Source organism: Pholcus phalangioides, unplaced genomic scaffold, assembly GCF_987345545.1.
Source record: "Pholcus phalangioides strain wild (caught in Gottingen) unplaced genomic scaffold, Ppha-v1.0 ptg000010l_1, whole genome shotgun sequence".
Taxonomy (NCBI): Eukaryota; Metazoa; Arthropoda; class Arachnida; order Araneae; family Pholcidae; genus Pholcus; species Pholcus phalangioides.
In genome coordinates, this window is record NW_028301603.1 from 2,734,767 (window position 1) to 2,753,941 (window position 19,175).

At 39.8% G+C, this 19,175-nt stretch overlaps 1 protein-coding gene across 2 annotated transcripts in view; it reads left to right on the forward strand.

Annotated features, from left to right (window-relative positions):
• Window positions 1-918: 918 nt before the first annotated feature.
• Window positions 919-19,175, forward strand: part of LOC149080752 (uncharacterized) — a 63,171-nt gene continuing 44,914 nt past the window's right edge. For both annotated transcript variants that reach the window (XM_089237432.1, XM_089237433.1), the window contains exon 1: window positions 919-1,031. In XM_089237432.1, coding sequence (XP_089093558.1) covers window positions 965-1,031 — 67 coding nt within the window. In that variant the 5' untranslated portion in view covers window positions 919-964. The remainder of the gene's footprint in view (window positions 1,032-19,175) is intronic.

Below are 19,175 nucleotides of genomic sequence, written 5' to 3' on the forward strand. Positions count from 1 at the left end.
AGACTGTATAAGCAAAGGAATTTTACGAATTAGATTTATAAAAAAAACTCAAAATGCAAATCTAATGAGAACCAAAGATTCGGACAGTGTCCATCTGCAGGAGAAATATGAAAACTAAATCGATGCAATTACTAATACCATCGATTAAACGAGTTGATTCCACTGTTCATCCACCGCTATGGAGTGGGAGGGAAAAAAAGGACAACTGGTCATTTTCTAGCTAAAATACATGTTGAAAACTTACAAAATACGCTTTTTTAGACTTTTTTTAGACCAGGGGAAAAGAAAACAGCTACTTGTCGAATTGCTTTCATTTCTGACCCATTGACCTGAATAGTCTCCAAAAGTTTCATCTTTCCCTACACGCCATGGTCCATTCTGGCGAAATTCTTCCCTAAATAAATAAATGAAAAACTATGGTGGGAATAAACTGAAAAACCCTTGTCCTCTTTTCATACCTAAAAACCTAACAATATAATCCTGGAATCCACCGTGTACACACAACGGCTATCGTCATCCATCACAAAAGGCTGAGAGAGGATCGGTTTTTTCTGGATGGAGGGGGGTGGACGGGACAACGACGATGATGATGATGGGCAAGTTCTGGTGGGCACCAAACTAACTGCACACACACACACAACCAGTTTAACCCTCTCTTCCCAACCGAACGAAACACCCATAGGCCCGGATATACGGGGCAGGGCGTTCACCCATGCTTCCTATTTCCGGAAGAAGAGCTTTTGGACAGAATATCACTAAAAACCTTTCTTTTTTTTTTTACGACTGGATATCGGTGGGTCCGGTATGTGCCTAAAAAAAAAAGAGGCACATGACTGGACAATGATCGCTTATGGTCAGCATACCGTGACGATGTGGTGAGAGTAGATACTTTTATGTTGGTCACAGATGCGACTGGACTCTAACGAGCCAACATGTTTCTTCCGTTGTAGGTTGGATTCCGAAGATGTTAATCGGCCGGAACATGGTGCCACTGGTATCGTTCTTGGCGGCCTTGCGCATACTGACCGAAGGTAAGTCTTCGATTATTCTATGCATGAATATTTGATCTATTTTTGGATAAGTTTGTTTTCCCTGGTTCGACTTCACTGGGATTGATTGATCTTCATCGTGGATCGACATGACAATCCCATCTCCTCCTATGTGGTTAAGTGACATGATCAGTTCTTCGGAGAATTGTGCAAAAAAAACATCGATCTAATAGCCAGAGGCATTTTGAAAGACAAGTTGGATACCATCCTTCCGATCGAAGCGTCTTATTTGCGGCTGGGTCTCGACGCCGAAGGATTAAGAGGTCAAGGTTTACGGCTCGTTGAGGTCTTGAACAGTTCAGGATCACTGAGATAGGCTTGAATTTGGGCCGTTTCCTGAGATCAAAAGTGACCATCGAATGAAAATTTTTTCGAAGCACATCTTGATGCGGATTATTGAGTGCGAAAAGTCGAGTCACGGTGGATTGAATTCGATAGAAACATCACGCAGCAAGATACACAAGTAGCCGAATACGTGTTTGATACGGTGAAACTTCACACTATGGTTGTAGAAGTGGTAAAACCGCCTTCTGGGACAATACTAGAACCCTATTGGAATACATTACGAGTACGTTCAGGTGCGTTTATAAGACTGTTATAAATGGCCTCTTCAAATATTACGTAACTTCAATAATCGGTTTATTGTTTGCAGAAGATGCGGAGTATTTTATCATTCTGGTATACCACAAGGCTAACTCCATTACTGAGGACACTGATTTTTGTGCCTTTTAAATAGATTATAAGATAATGAAGGTGGTAGACACCTCTTTAGGTCCTTGCCTGACGTGTCATTCATCTAACCATGCGTGTTTTGCCGTATGCTTGTAAAGGTCGGGCGACTGAACTTATCGGCACAATGGATATTGTGCATTATATAAACTATGCTGTCATCATATCGTTCAGTTTTTACGATGAAACATTGTTTTCTTAGTGTAAAAGAATATTCCCCATGACTGATAGCTCAACAAGGTACTGACTGCGAGTAGGCTATATGTTACGGTATGAGTGATGAAGCTGGTGATCACTGTATGCATTTTGGCCATTTCGACAAATTTGATGAATTTTATTCGTGCATTGAAAATTTGTCACATTCACCAGTTAAGAATTCACCAAACCGCCTGTGAAATGACATTCAAATATTCTAGACATTACGCATAAACTTCAGTACAGATAATGAATTGCATCAATAATGGTGTTTATGAGAGTAAACAATCCTTTGCCTGATATAATCACAGAAGGAAACCAACGAAAAAAGCAAATAAGAATACGGTGGTGACGTTTCCAGAGGATCAATATAACGCTATCATACTGGCCGGGAATCTCACTTCGGTTGGCAACGGCGTTTGACTTGAAAAGAAGCGTTTTTCCGCTGAGAAAGCAGAAATTAAGATTTTGTAACCAACCCTAGTGAGATCCCCCCTCTGTCAGTGTGTGATAGAGATTATATTTATTCTTGCACCCATTTTCTGTGCCAAAACGCGTTCTGTGACCGGAGACCCGCCCTTCTGTGAATAGTGGTTATGTTTGCACATGTTGATAAGTGTTAAGAAATCTAACATTATATAAGATTACTGAATAATTTTTCCTCTCAGTTTTCTCATCTTTTACGCACTTAGTTTAATTTAAATGTTTTTAGGGTAATATACGTACGGGCAAAGCTGATGAGTGGTGAAATCAAAAGTGCATTAGGCCGGTATTACACAGTAAAATTTTGATAAAAGTTATTTTATCAAACTCCAAAAAAATTCAACCTATAAGCGCATCGGTTACATTCGAGCAAGTGCAACCGGTGATCTTATTATTGGTGGAATTTTTCAAATTTTATAAAAGATATTTTATCAGACTTTTATAGTGTAATCCCAGCCTTAGAGTGATGTAGGTGGAGGTGACCTATCGCTACCTCCGTTCACTATACACCATAGTTTTCCAGCCTTTCATGCCCCCTTCTTCAGAAATTTTTTTCTCCCATCCCCCCCAACGCAATCTAACTCATAGGATCCTATGTTATACCCGTAGGTTCTACCCCCCCCCCCGGAACTTTCCATCGCCTCCAAGGGGGTGTTAACGCCCACGTTGGGGATCACTGCTTTACACACTTTTGGTGATCACCCCCCATCGTACAATGCGTTCATTTTAAACTCTTTGTTGAGATCGTGGGGAAGGGGGGGGGGACCGATATGATAAAATGTTGTTATGCCGTCATGTGTGCAACTGCTTCGACTGGGGGTACTAGTTTCGATTAGTGGTAATTCCAGATTGCTGTGCCGCGGGAAGTTTTTTTTTTTTTTTTCTAATAGTGCCGTAAATTCATGGAATAACTTACCTTCGGTTGTTGTGAATCCCATTCTCCCCCCCCCCCCCAGAAACCTTCAAGAGGAAATATGATAAGTTGGGTGGGAGTAATTGAGAAGCTATCCACACTTAATTGAATGACATATTTTCTATGTGCAGTTTATTTTCGCTTTTTTCCCTCCGATTTATTATTATTGGGTTGATGTATTCCGACTGTGGCAACCATATTTTTATGGGTTTTTTTCCAAATATTATTTATACGTATTTTTCTGATCTTTCTTAGACCGTCGTGAGACAGGTTAGTTTTTCTCTACTATTGATAGGTCAGGGTACTCTCCGGATTGATGCAGTGGGGTGAGGCTTCTTCATCTTGGTGCACGTTCTGCACTAAGCCCTAAGGGCCCCCTAGTTGCGGCCTTGCATAAGACACCTGAACAAGCATTTTGTGTGGTCGAATCGCAATATAGCAAAGGCGGTAGAGGGTGTATTTAGAGTATTGCCATGTACTGGGATGCATGCACCTCTACCCATTTTATGACATTATCTCTCCCACGAGAAGGAATGAACTTCGCAGAGATGACCAAGGAGTAGCGGTCAAGCTAGAGCGGGGGGGGGATGAAAGGGCGGGACCAGAACTAAAAGAGGAAGAGGAGGGAGGTGCTTGGCGTAGGTGGTCAGAGAAGGACACAAAAACATGAGCTCTCGGTTTACAGAAAGTTATCGTTATATCGATTAAATATTAGTCATTATCATAACTAAGTCGGATGATTTTTTTCCCCTGAAAGAGAACCAACACCGGCATCGATCAAAAGATGTCCTGCACAAGCACACACGCTCAACCATGTACATTTTTGTAAAAATGAATTTAAGCGAGATATAAACAGATCCTCAAGTGCCACAGCTTCAGATCCCCTCAAGCAGCCAGTGGAGCATTTCCAGTTTCCTTAAGTGACAGTGCAGTTCCATATCGCTCAAGTGGTCCGCAGCACATTTCCAGAGCACTTAAGTGTCTCACGTCACATTCCCAGACAATTTAAGTGACCAACGGCATATTTACAGGTCACCGCGACGCAGTTCTAGAGCACTTAAGTGACCTGTGGGACATTTATCGATCACTTAAGTAACCCACAGTAAAGTTCCAGATCACTCAGGTGGCCCGTAGCACGTTTACAGATAACTTAAGAGACCTGCAGTGGTGTCTTGGATCACTTAATCAAGTAGCCCGAGCCCCGTATTCAAAGCGACGAAGTAGCCATAAGGGTTGAGTACCCTTCATTTAGAGAGTGCTCAATAGCACTTTCACCAAAAACAAATATTTTTTTTCCCGACGGATTTGCAGCGATATGTGCTATCAAGCAAGGGTGCATATTCACCTTAGGATTGGATTGAAATTTGTTTTTTTATTGGTGCCATGACCATCAAGGTTATGCTGCGCCAAACAATGATGAAGCGGTACAATAACTTGCGGTAGAATTTGGGTCACCCAGTCTGCACCATGAAAAGGTCTACCACGTTGCAATACCCCTGAACCCCTCTAATGGGGGTGATTTCACATATCGCAGCAAATCCGTCGGAAAAAATATGATATTTGTTTATGGTCAAGTGCTGTTGAGCACTCACTACACACGTCCTCTACTACCTTTTCTATATTGCGATTCGACCACACATTCCATGACCCAAAAATGCTGGTGTAGGTGTCTTTTTATATCACCTTTTAAAGTTTGTCCCATGAATTTAGAATCACCCTGTATTTAAATGACAACCCGTAGTTCTATTTGACAACAAATAGTTTTTTAGAGAAAATAATGGAACGCTGAATGAAATTTTAATGTTCGCCAACTAAATAACAGTTCCACAGAATTTAAATTTTATTGAATAAAGGAAAAAGAAAAAACAATATGGTGCACCACAATTTCAAATGCACTCCGAAATTCATACAGAAAATTTGAAGGAACCGATCATCGATGGCCGAATGTTTGAAAGTCTACTTGTACCATCAAATATTTTTTCTCCCTCTGGAATATTAACGTGGCAGTGTCTCTGGCCTTTCGTGTATCTTAATAAAAAGATCTCGTAGAGAGCAGTGTTTCCCGGGCCGTCTTAAGAGCATCATAGCACCCCCCCCCCCCGGGTCAAATGTTTTTCTAAAGGCCCTACTTGGGAAATTCTCGAAAAATTCAACTTCTCTTCATTTTTATGAGGTCCCTGTTCTCTTGAGACTCGGGTGGGCCCATGCGTTAAAACGGCACTGTGTGTGGGTGTTTATTAAACTTTTTCACACTTGTCCCCTTTAGAGATTATTTTCTATACTCTCGTTCCCTCTTCCTCATTCGGTAGCAAGATTATTTCTTCTTATTGAGAAAATTTATAGTGAAATATTTTCAATAAGTTCAATCTGCGAACCTCTAGGCTAGAGTTTTCTTATGGGTGCTCTATGCTTTGCCATTATTACATCATGGATCTTAGGCAAAGTGATATTCTGGAGTGCCCAGAATTTTCTGAAAGCCCAGTATCTTGAAGTTATCTGATGTCAGTGCGTGCACAAAATTGTATATCCACATACTTAAAATTCGAAAAATGGCACCAGATCTCATTGTGTAGCTCTTCTATACGAACATGAGGCCAATCCCCGGTAGGGCCATCTTAACGACACCGTGGCATCAGGCAACGTGATGTTCTGGGAATTTGAGAATTTTCTGGAAGACAGAGAGACCATTAGTTGGAAGCTTTCTGGGGCCCTCTCCCATAAGTGTGGAGCGATTGGCTTGCTGGTGCACTACGTGTCCCCACACATTGGAATGTCGTTTCGGAAACTTAAACAATTGTAACAAAACAGTGTTGGAGGATTAGAACCCTCAGCAGTCACTTCGCCTTTCTAGAACAGAACTTATATCGCGTCTATGATAAGAGATCGGGGGGAAGGACAAATCACAGATCCTGACTATACAGTCGAATCCCGTTATAACGACCTCCAAGAAACCAGGTAAATCATTTCGTTACAACGAAATTTCGATATAAAGAAATTCCATGTTTATGCATTGTTCCTAGGTAAACTTATCTGGAGGATTAGAAGAGTGTTCGTTATATAAATCGAGAATTTCGTTATAACGGTATTCGTTAAAACGGGATTTGACTGTATTCACCGCCGCACTAGAGGAAAAAGTACAGGCAGAGTAAGTTTGGAATATATTCACCTCCATGTGCTAGATCAGCGCTTCTCAACCTTTCTGAAAACAAGGACCAGTAAAATGTTTGCAACAGTTTTACGGACCACTTGTGTCCCGTATTAGGGGACATTTCTGTAGTTTTTGTTGTCCCGTTTTTTCACTGATATTTATTTGAGTTTTTTAATATTCACTTAAGTCGATACACAGCGTTTTCATAATATAAGTTATATTATGATAATTATGGCAAAAAATTATAAATAATCATTTCCCATTTTTCCCAGGCTTAACGTTTTTGTTCTCCATTTTTTTTTTCTTTTTTGGAATTTTAGTTGCGTGGTTGGTGATTGTGCCGACTTCTGACAAAGATTTTTCTGAAAATTGGATATGTTGTGCCGTATTTTACGGATTGTTATTTAAGATCGCAGTTTACTGAATTTTAGTTTTCTCAATGAAATATGGTCATCAGATCATTTGGATACCTTTTTAGTGAAATATATCTTTGTCTATTGCGATTCATAGCAGCCCTTCAGCAATTTTAGAAGTAATCAGCAAATTGCATTTAAAGCAATGGATTGCAATTTTTTCGCTAAATTTAGTGATATCCTGTATTTAGGTCGAAATTTTTACATCGAAATTTTCTGCATTCTCCTCGATGATGTATGGTGGAGATAAGTATGAAGGTATAATTTTATTTGCATCCGTATGGATACTACCAAAATCAATTACAACGGGTGAACAATTTCATCAAGTCTGCATGCGGACCATCTATGCCATCGTCGCGGATCATAGATTGAGAAATGCTGTACTAGATTAAAATCAAGATTGTTGTCTCGAGATAGAACCACTCCACCGGTGACGCGTTCCCAAACAAGGCAATTGTAACGACTAATGTTCCGTAATGAGCTAAGAAGGACATCGATAAATCTACTGAAAGTGACTTGAACATTATTACCAATGACGACCCAAATGAGACGCCATACAAATTTCAAATTGTTATCTTTTACTTCTGATTGGACAATTTTATTTCGCAGGTGATGAATAGACACTCATGGAAAATTTTATATTTTCACCTTTTGAAGGTGTTGCAGCATTTTTGACCTTGTTGCCCGTTTTAGGGAATTGTTGAAAGTATTCAAGTTTCGAAAGAAAGAAAACTAGATTCGCCCATCGTTAGGGTAACGATTAGGTGTCTTGCAAAAGATGTGAGGCGGGGTGAATCTGGTCATATCGTGGGGAGAGGGGGAGAGCTCCTCTCCTTCCGGACTGAAAATATCAGTCTACCGATTTATACTTTGAAAAGTAGCATCGCTTCTCATTATCATGAGAGACAACTACCATCAGCCTCTGGGACATGACTGAAAACGCCATGACTAGAAAAGATGGGCCTGTGTACGTGCCTCATTCTAAGAGCAGTTCAGCTGGATTCTGAATGTAGTCACACCTTTTCCCCACCAATATTTCACTTAATGATTCATTTCTTCATATCTGAATTTTTTTTTTAGAGCTCTCTGTTGCCCCCATAGAATGCACGGCTCTCCTTGCATTTGATTGGCACCGCTGGGGCTCCCTTAGAATATTCCAGTACCTCAAGTGGACCATATGGTCCTAGGTTGAGAAATATTGTCCTAGAGCAGAGGTCTTCAACCTTTTTCCCAGTCGTGAGCACTGCTTGTATCCATCCTCAAAAGAAGAGCACCCATCTTCGGCAAGTTCGACATACAAATGCATGAAATCAGGATGATTTCAATCCTAAAACGAAATTTGTACAAGGAATTTAATTCTAACGTTGATCAAGTGCTCGCGAGCGCGAAATCGGTCACAAGCATCGGACACTCTGGGTGCTTCAGGGAGCACCGTGGTGCTCGCGAGCAACGGGTTGAAGATGCCTGTCTTCAAACTCCTATGCTAAACTCCTGTCTAACTCCGTCTTACTCCTCCACGTAACAAAGTTTTCTTTTCTCAGTGGTTACACCTTTCTTGTTAATCCGTAAAATTTTTCTCGATCTCGCTCCAGTCAAATGGCTTGTATGTTACATCGACTTGATAGCTGTATTCACATGGAGAACGACGAGAGTGATACTTGCGAACACGGGGCAAGGGGGGGCACTATAATTAATCTTTGCTAACTTTTCCGCGACACGACCCTGCCTCTTTTGAGGTAAGGGAAGTAAGTTGCTTTGCATCACTCCGGGGTTGTGAGCAGTGCCGTCTTAAGGCATGGAGCCACCCGGGCACGGCCCGGAGGCCTGAAGAGAAAAGGGGCCTCACAAAAATGAGACCTGTTTAAGATTTTCGAGAATTCGCCTGGTAGGGCCTCAGGAAAAATCATTCGGCCCGGGAGCCCATGAGGCTCTTAAGACGGCCCTGGTTGTGAGCGGTTCTATCAATCTATCTATCTCGTTCCTCCACAGTAACGATATCCTTGTCAACTCTAGGGAGATTTCCCTTTTACCTCGTTTCCCAATGGAAGCAACGTTCTTACTTATATACTCAGCAAAATTTTTCTGTCTCCCTCTACAACGGTGATTCCCAGTGTGGGCGTTAACGCCCCCTGGGGGCAATGAAATGTTCCGGGAGGGGGTAGAAGTTACGGGTATAACATAGGATCCTATGGGTTAGATTGCGTTGGGGAGCGATGGGAGAAAAAAATTTCTGAAGAAGGGGTGAGATGGAACAAAAAAGTTTAGGAAACTATGCTCTACAACAACAAAGTACCAGGGATGTTTCTCTAGTCTTATTTCTCCATGGTAGCATCTTTCTTGCTAATCCGCAGAATTCTTCTCTATGTCCTTGTCAACCAGGCACCCCTTTTCCTCCTCGTTTCCCAATTTTAGCTATGTTCTTGCGACTCTATGTTCGTCGTCTCAATGTTCTTGACGTCTCACACTCCTCTACAACAACAACAACAAAGTCATACTTACCCAAGGATATTTTTCATACATCAGAATCAATACAATAGATTCTCGACTATCCGGACTCCGTACTATCCGGCCTAGTTAAATAATAATAATTATCCCCCCCATGATAATAATGAGGAATTGCCAAGGCGTTCCAAGCGTTATCAATTTGTGTGATCATTTATTATTAATGAACAGTAAAATAAATGTGAATAATTTCAGTAAGATTAAGTTTACATTAATATTTTCTTTATTTTAAAACTTTACATATTCATAAATACTATACAGTTTACATGATTTTATATTCCCCGCAATTAAATTATACTTTATCAAGTTTATCTTAAAATGTTTACAATATTTTTGTTCTTGGATTCCTTTTTCTGTAATAAATTATTAAAACATGCAACACCAATGATGTGCGCCATAGGAGAGGTGGGGGGGGGTTAGAGCCGAGGTTATGGTGTACTTTTGCAGTAAAAAAACGAAACACCGGGAAACGATGGTTAAAACTCAACCCTTCCCCCGAGGAAGTTCTGCTTACGCTACTGTATAGTACAGTACAAAAAAAAATTATATAAAGTACTGGCATATACTTTTAGAGGTTAGAAAATATGAGCAGGGCCAGTATTACACTATAAAAGTTTGATAAAAAATTATTTTATAAAACTTGAAAAATGTAACCAATACGTACATCTGTTAAATTCGAGCGAACTTAACTGATCCGCCTATTGGTTACATTTTTCAAGTTTTATAAACGAACTTTCATCAAACTTTTACAGTGTAATCCCGGTCTAAGAGCGGGATTTGGTATAAAAAGTGTGTTTTCAATGGTAATGGGAGGTGTCGAGTAAGTGAGGATTTATAGAGCTCCGGGCTATCCGGTGTTTTTGTTATCCGGCCTGCCCTTCCGTCACATTAGGCCACGGTATTTTTGGTCTTTTCTGCTCTGTATTTTCACAGATCAGAAAGGGTGAAATCAGATTTTGATCAAAAATCATGATTACAAGGTGAAAATTTTATATCTAAGCTGTTTGTGAACAAGTATTTTCTATCAGGTGCTCGTCATCAAAACATGTTAAAACATAAAAGAAAAAAAAATATTTGATCAGAATTATATAAATATCATAGCAATTGAGGAGCTTTCATTTTCAAAAGGGAGCTTTTCCACTTTTTTCCGAAATACACATTTTATTGATTGACATCTTTTAGGATAAGCTCTGTCAGATTATGCAACTGGGATTATTCAAACGGGAATATTTTTGGTAGAAATTACAATGTATAGTCTATAAAATATATGTATAGTTTCTATAAAAAATTTTCCACACACTTCGGTCTTTTTTATCTCTCCATAACGGACACCCTCGGGACCGAAAATTTTGTCCGCTAACGAGGATTGTCGTCCGTTAATGGGAAGTAAAATACATTGAAGCCCAGGGCACTAAATTTCTGCTCGTGAAATGTTAATGATGCTTTTCCTGGGATAAAACTTTTTTTTTTTTTGAAAGAAATAAAATCGGGGGAAATCCCGAATGGAAAATCATATTCATCCGGCCAGTCTTAAGTACAGTAAAACCTCTCTGTTTAGGATACCGGTGGGACAAAAAAAAATCGTCCGTAAAAGAGAGGTGACCTCTCTTAACAGACGAACCCCCGTAAATCAGGGGTTTGAAATGCGTACTTTTATTATACAAGGGGAAATTATTGTTTGGCCGTAAAAGACGGTTGACCGCATCTGAGGAGTGTCCGTTAAGAGGGGTTTTACTGTATCTCATACATTGAGTCCCGTCGATGCAATTCAAAATTGTGTACGTCAGTGGAGGTGTCCGCTATTGAGGGTTCCACAGTAAAATGATCGTGTTTCTTATCTTAATGATGACTAGAGGGCAGTAAGGGTACCTTCCTGGTTAGCTAAAACTTTCTGGAATCAACAGGTGACGTAGAAATTTCAAATTTTCCAGACTTGACCGGCTTCAATTTTAATCAAAAGGTAGCATTTCCATTAATTTTCTTTCAAAACATTTCCGAAATTCAAATATGTATAGCTTTTTCGAATAGTGGTCAAGAAACATACTACAGTGAAACCTCAGTTTGACGATATTCTGCGGATCAAGAAAGAAATATCGTTGTAGAGAGATTATTGTTTTATCAAGAGGCTGATTAGACTCTTTCAGAAGAACGAAAACAAGTTTGCTCAAAACGATTTTGAGCAAAATATAAAAATATATCGATGTAGTGATTTCAGAAATCTCCTCAAACATATCGTTATGAAGGGGTTTTATCGTAGTAGGGGGATACTGTTGTATCCAGGGAAGTTCAACATTGTATTAGAAATTTAGCGAAACTGGAAATGTTCCTTTTCTTACACAGTGGACCTTCCCCTAACGGACACTTTTCTGATCCCGGTCCCGTGGAATAGTTCTTTAATATATTTCACTGCCCGTTAGCAGACAGTAAAAGGCAAGCTCTAATTTTTTCCCAAACTCTAATTTAATAATTCTTTATCATAAACCGGGAATTTATCATGTTCAACAAAGATTATAATCCTAATCCCGTTTTAGTGAATATGATTATTCAATAATCATATTTACCATATTTACGGTAATTCAATCGTTAGTTAAGTACTAAATAGGCTGAGCATAACTATCGTCCACGATGGGTGTATCGAATTTTAATGTATCGTAATGGTAATGATATCGTATTCGAATAATAATGTTGTTTTTGTTTGTGCATGTTGTACGTGTGAAAAAAAGCCAACATTACAGGACTGGTAATTTTGTTATGCGTGTTTTTATCTTCTTTTCACACTTATTTTAAATTAATCACATTTTTGTTGCAGATACATGCAGAGCACATATCGTGTGCAGGCAAAATTAATTAATTGGTTCAATAAAGAGAGGAAAACAAGTTATAAATTCTTCCATTGTTCATCAAAATTCCCAACTTTATTCGGGAAATTGTACATAATCGCCGGTAAAAGTTATAAATATTGCGAAAAAGTTAATCAAACTTTCTTTATATCGAAACGACTGGTGATTATGCATAATCACCGGTGTATCACTTTTACAGATAAGAAACAATCGCGACCGAAAACTAACGTCGTATAAATGCCAAAGTCGTATAAACGAGGTTCCACTGTATATCGTACCTCTCCGTTAGAGGAAAAAAAATTTTTGGTTCCATGGGTGTCCGTTATCTAGAGGTTCTACTGTAACGATACGTTATATTTGTATATCTTTGCACAAGATTGCAGCATGGGCAAATGAATGGAGCATGACGTTTAGCGTAGATAAGTGCATGGTCGCTCATTTTGGTTCGAACAACCCACGGTTCTCTTACGAGTTGAATGGTGTCACTATCCCGGATGCAACTAGAGTCACCGATTTGGGAATTCTCATTGACGAGCGACTTAAGTTTTCTGAACACTGTTCAGCGGTTGTCAAAAAATCGAATAGAATGCTTGGTCTCATTTTCAAAAAGGTCTCTTCGCGTTCTCCTAAAGTCATTCTTCCGCTTTTTCGAGGCTTAGTTCGTCCTGGACTGGAGTATGCTGTAAGGTTTTGGAGACCATACCTACAGAGGGACATAGACTTGGTTGAAGGGGTGCAGAGAAGAGCTACGCGTGTCCTTATTGGCACACAGGGCTTGAGTTATGAAGAAAGACTTCATTTTTTGAATATGTTTACATTGGATGAACGCAGGTGTCGAGGAGATATGATCGAAGTGTTCAAAATTTTCAATGGGATGGATAGGATGGACCATGAACTTTTAGTACACCGCCAATCGACTGCTTTTACAAGGGGACACCAGTATCGATTGGTGAGGGACAATGCAAGGTTATGGTGTCGCAGGGAATTTTTCTCCAATAGGGTTGTTAATAAATGGAATAGCTTACCCCCGGAGGTAGTAAATTGTAACACAATTGACACGTTTAAAAAGAAATACGATAAACATGTTGGGGTAAATCGAGAAGCTATCCATTCTTAGAATAAGACAACCATAAGTATTCCTTATGGGCATTGTATAATATTTTATCATGTGTATATATTGTTTGTAATTTGTGTTAATTGCATTTTTAATTGGGTTGCTGTATTTTTGAAACATATGACAACCATATTTTTATGGGCATCTTTTTATCAGCCGCCTCGTTGGGCATTTTGCCTGTTGTGGCGTTGTATTTGTATTTGTATTTGTATTTGTATTTGTATTTTATTCAGGTCCTTGAACTTTCAAAGTATAGAGGTCGAACCCATATCTTAATGGTGACCTTTATTCACATAATGGTGTAGAGTTCATCGATTCATTTTTGTTTTTGCTTGTATCCATCGCAAGTGATTTTTTTCTCTCCCGAAACCACCAATTTGCTTTCGTACATTACGTGCAAAAAACCATAAAAGTGATAATACTTCGTTTTTATTATTATGGGGGAGGGGAGAGAACCTTTTAATTCAGGCGCACGACACAATAAACAGTTCTCATCTTCCATTTTTTTTGTTGTAATAAAATGAATAAAGCAGTTAACGGCAATACGAAACGCATAAAGCAACAGAGAGTAAAGAAAAACCCTTTTGTTATAAAAAGCTTTCATGTTGGAACGTCGCTTCTCGTGCGCCGTACGCACTCGTATTATGATGATGATGGCGGTTTAACCACTCATGCGTGTGGTTCCCTAAAATGGATAACACGGGGATCAACGATCTGATTTTCGGATAAAAAATAAATAAATAGATAGCATGTTTCTTAAAATAACTCGACATCCAACCAAAATAATCCGATACTGAAAATGCAATTGAGGTACGAAATTCCATGTCCCACTATAGGCAATGCAGTCGAGATATACCTTGAAGAGAAATTCGAATAAATTAATTTCTTCAAGGTATTTTGACTGTATTGCTATGCGTTATAGTTATCAGAGGTGCACTTGTGGTTTTTTCCGCCTATGGGCTGCACGATTTTTGCCACCCTTCGCGAATTCTAGTCTCATTTTCTTGACTACTCTTTCCCCGAATGCGCCGCCCTGTGCTATGGGGTCATTACGTCCAGGTCGTATTACGTCAACATCGATGTGGGGGTGTTCCGATTTTCTGACTTTTGATGACAAAGGGGGGGGGGGGGTTTGGATGATGCTCACGTCATCAACCACCCTTTATGAAAATAACGAATATTTGTAATGGCATCATATACTGAGTGCGCTTAAAACAAGAAAAATCTTTCGCTAGTTTGTGGGCACCTGAACTAATAATCTCCCTAATGATAAATCCCCCTACAGAGCCACTTCAGCGATCTCTAAATGTTTCACGGACCGTTCAAGTGCTCAGGAAATGTTTCCGGGCCGCTTAAGTGCTCTGGAAATGTGCAACGCATCACTCAAGTGATCCGTAATTATGCCACGGATCACTTAAGTAATCTGAGAATATCCCACGGGTAACTTGAGGGATGTAGAACCGCACTGGGGGGGGGGCGCTTAAGTGCTCTAAAATTGTGCCACGTCACTCAAGGGATCTCTAAATGTGCCATGGATCGTTTAACTGCTCTCGAACTGTGTCGCGGGTTACTTAAATGATCTTTGAATGTGCCACGGGCATGGCCCCCACATCCTGGAGCAGGGCTCCTAGGATGGGACTTTTGGCGGGCCCCCAGACCAGACTTTTCATGCGCCCTTTTATAGTGAATTTATGGCGTGAAAAAACAAAACAATGATGAAAATCGTCCCGGAGCCCCGTCAGCCTCCCCCTTGTGGGGGCCATGGCCACGGGCCTACTTCAGTGATATGAAAATGTGACACAGGCCACTTAAATGCTCTGGAATTGTGCCACGGATCATTTAAGCGCTCTGTAAATGTGCCGCTTAGTTCATTTTTACAAAATTGGATTTGTTTGGGCAAGCCACATCAGATAATCTTCAGGGCTACATTAGGTCCTCGGGTAAAGGGTTTACCATGTATGGCTAGAAAGGTGGATCGCAATGAATTTCTTAAAGAGAAATTTTGAGTTATTACTCTTCAAATATCATTAAAATTAACAGAAATCGATTATAATAACATATTTTCTTTCGAAATTTCAATTTTTTTTAATGTTTTTTACATTCAAAAAAAAATTTTTTCTTCTGAGGGGGGGGGGCGCACAAGCCCCCTATGCACCCCTCCCGCGTACGTTTCTGATCCCACCAATGCGTGTTAGGAGGTGGGGGCAGTGCTGACGAAATTTTGCTGACAAAGGGAGGAGCGGGTCAAAAATGGCTAAAAATTTGCTGACGTAATACTTGAACGGCCCCTATAATCCGCTTGGCATCCCCGCTCCACTGCCCCCACCCCTAAGGGCATACAGTTAGGTACACTTGTGCCTAGCAGGTACATGCTCCAGTAGGTACACTTGTGTCTCCAAAAGTCACAACGTTTCGTCACTCCCATGCTCAAACACTCTGTAAGAGGACAAGGGACGTTCAAATGAAAATTGCTAATTATTGTAAAGTTCAGTATAAATATAATAACAATTTCAGGTGTCTTAGTTTCAAAAATATGCTTTTGGACAAGCTTGGCGCTTTATTTAGGCACCAAAAGGCGCCAAACTGTAACGGTCATTTTTTGGTGAATTTTTTTTTTGTCCCCTGCGTCTCAAATTTCACTGAAAAGCATCAATTTTTTTTTCTTTTTATTTTGCACTGTAGGCATATATCAAAAATTTGTCGCATCCATTTTACTGTGTGGTATTATTTTAATGATAATTTTGGGGAAAAAAGTTGAAAATGATGAAAAATTTGCAAATTTATGCCATAAAAACAGGTCTATATTTATTTTATTCATTAATGGTTTCTCATAATCCAAAATACATAGACCTACTACAAATCATTGATACATGCCTACATAGCAAAATTAAAAAAAAAATGATTTTTTTAAATGATTGTGAAATTTGGAATGCAGGGGACTTGAAATCACCAAAAAATTACCTTTCCAGTGTTTGGCACCTTTTGGTGTCTAAATAAGGCGCCAAGCTTGTTCAACACATATCTTTTTAAACTAAGAGGCCCGAAATTGTTATTATATTGATACTGAAATGTCATTAAAACCTTTTTAGCAAGAAATTTACAATAATAAGCAATTTTCATTTGTGCGTCCCTTGTCCTCACTCAATCCCATACATGCTCAATGCTTGCCCATTTGCTCACTACCTGTAGTCGATGAATTTTCCTGTTTATAATTTGTGTGGCGGTGAATTTGCGGGGATTTTGAGATTTTCAAGACTTATGATCTTCATCCTCGAAATTTGAAGTCACAGCGCGCACTGGATGATTATGCTCAAACAATGGATATTATCATGAACTCGATAATTACCTTTCCGACCAAGGCGTAAACATGCTCTGATATTAACGTTTTATGCTTTGTACCGTATATAGAGCAGTGTTTCTCAATCCTTCTTGAAACAAGGACCAGCAGAATGTCTGAAATAATTTGACGGACCACTTGCGTCCCGTATTACGGGACATACATGTAATTTCCGTTGTTCTAATTTTTTTATACATTTGTCCCGTTTTTTTGCAACGATATTTATTTGAATTAGTAATATTTACCAAAGTCATGAATACACAGTGTATAAATGAGATTATGATAATTATGACAAAACTTGCATTCATCTCACGAATTTGTCAGGTTCAACGTCCTGTCCGCAATTTTTTTTAAATTTTAATTATGATTGTGCATACTTCTGACAATGTTTTTGATGACAATTGGTGATGTCCCATATTTTACGGATTACTATTTAAGATCCCAGTTTACCGTATTTTTCTCAATGAAATATGGTCATCAGATCATTTCAATATTTCTTTTTCGAGAAATACAGTTTTGTCCACTGCGATTTGTAGCAGCAATTTATTTCCCACGTCCTACTGCAAATTTAGGCTAGTAAATTACATTAAAAGTAATAAACTGCAATTTTTTTAGTGGAGTCTCGTATTTGGGATCTCAATTTCCTGCATTCTTCTCGATGTTTTACGGTCTACCTGCCTACAGAGCATAGGTCGAGACTCACGGATCTCGTGAAATATTAATAGATAGTGTACGATTGACGCCATCACGAAGATAAAAATTTTTATCATTGATTTTATATATTTTTATATACCTTTACATATTGTCCATATTTGTCATCTAGCAATCCTGTATGCACTATAATTTGCAGATTTGCAACAGTAAAAGCTAGAAAAATCATTATTTTCAATAATCAAATTTATCTTGTTTTTGAGACTTCTTCCGTCCAGCGTCATTTGTACTTCCAAAAAAAGTGTCGGGAGATGGCGCTCCGTATACCGAGGCAAAGTTCGATCGGGTCGAACATAAAATCTTGAAGCGTTTACATAAGATTGGGGGAAAAACTTGTTGAATTGGAGAGAACCGTTGGGTGGAGAGACAGGTTACAACGTGTTACCACCCGAGTGTCGCAGTGGTAAGATGCTCGTCTTTTACTATGAAGGTTACCGTCAAGGTCCACGGGTTCGAATCCGGGCAAGAACATCATCAGAAACAAGTTCTTTATCTACCGAGCCCGGGGCGACCACCGATAGATGTCGCCTTCATTTTCTACTCAAATGTAATGGCCAGACATTGCCGTATGGCGGGGATATATATGACTGGAGTTGTGTGCGGTGAAGTAGTTCACAATGAACGGGGAATTTTGTGACTGGACAGGTGTGAGGAGTGGAGTCCCTCAAGGATATGCTCTTGGGCCCATGCTTTTTACACTTTCGTTCGCTAAACTCAATCAGGATGTCGGTGGAATTGTCAGAAATTCGCAAATGACGTGAAGCTAAGGGTGGGGGTGTAGTCGGGAATCCAAGCAATACCAAGATGCTCTAGACGTCTAGACCAGTGATTCCCAACGTGGGCGTAAACGCCCCCTGGGGGAGATGGAATGTTCCATGGGGGCGGTAGAAGCTACGGGTATAACATAGGATCCTATGGGTTGGAGGGGCGTTGGGAGAAAAAAATTTCAGAAGTAGGCGATGGGACAAAAAAGTTTGGGAAACTATGCTACTCTAGACCATTGATTCTCAACCTTTTCAAGCCCGAGGCCCAGTTTCATTCATTTTTGTGAGTTGAAGGCCCGGTCAAACACACGACCAAAGGAAAATGAAACGGCTAATCTCTCGTGGCCCGGTATGAATGATATCAGGGCCCGGCGGTTGAGAAACACGGCTATAGACGAACTTGAATATGATTGCAGCATGGGCAAATGAATGTAGCATGGCCTTTAGTGTTGATAAGTGCATGGTCACTCATTTTGGCTCGAACAACCTACGCTTCACTTATGAGTTGAATGGTATTACTATCTTGGATGCAACTAGGGTCACCGATTTGGGAATCCACATTGATGAGCAGCTTAGGTTTTCTGAACATTGTTCAGCGGTGGTCAGAAAAATCGAATAGAATGCTCGGTTTCACTTTCAAAAATGTCTCTTCACGCTCTCCAAAAGTGATCATTTCACTTTTCCTGGGCAAAGTTCCTACTGGATTGTTATGCCGTAAGGTTTCAGAGACCATACAGAAAAACGCAGGCCTAGTTAGGGAGGGGGTGCAGAGAAGACCTATGCTACTCTCGATGGCACACGGGGCTTAAGCTATGAAGAGAGACTTGATTTCTTGAATATGTTTACATTGCAATAACGCAGGTGTCGGGTCGCAGGTGTTTTAACGAATACCGTTATAGCGAAAATCTTGTTTTAACGAGCGCTTTTCTAATCCCCAAATAAGTTTACATAATTCCCAATCTGTTTTACCCATTACA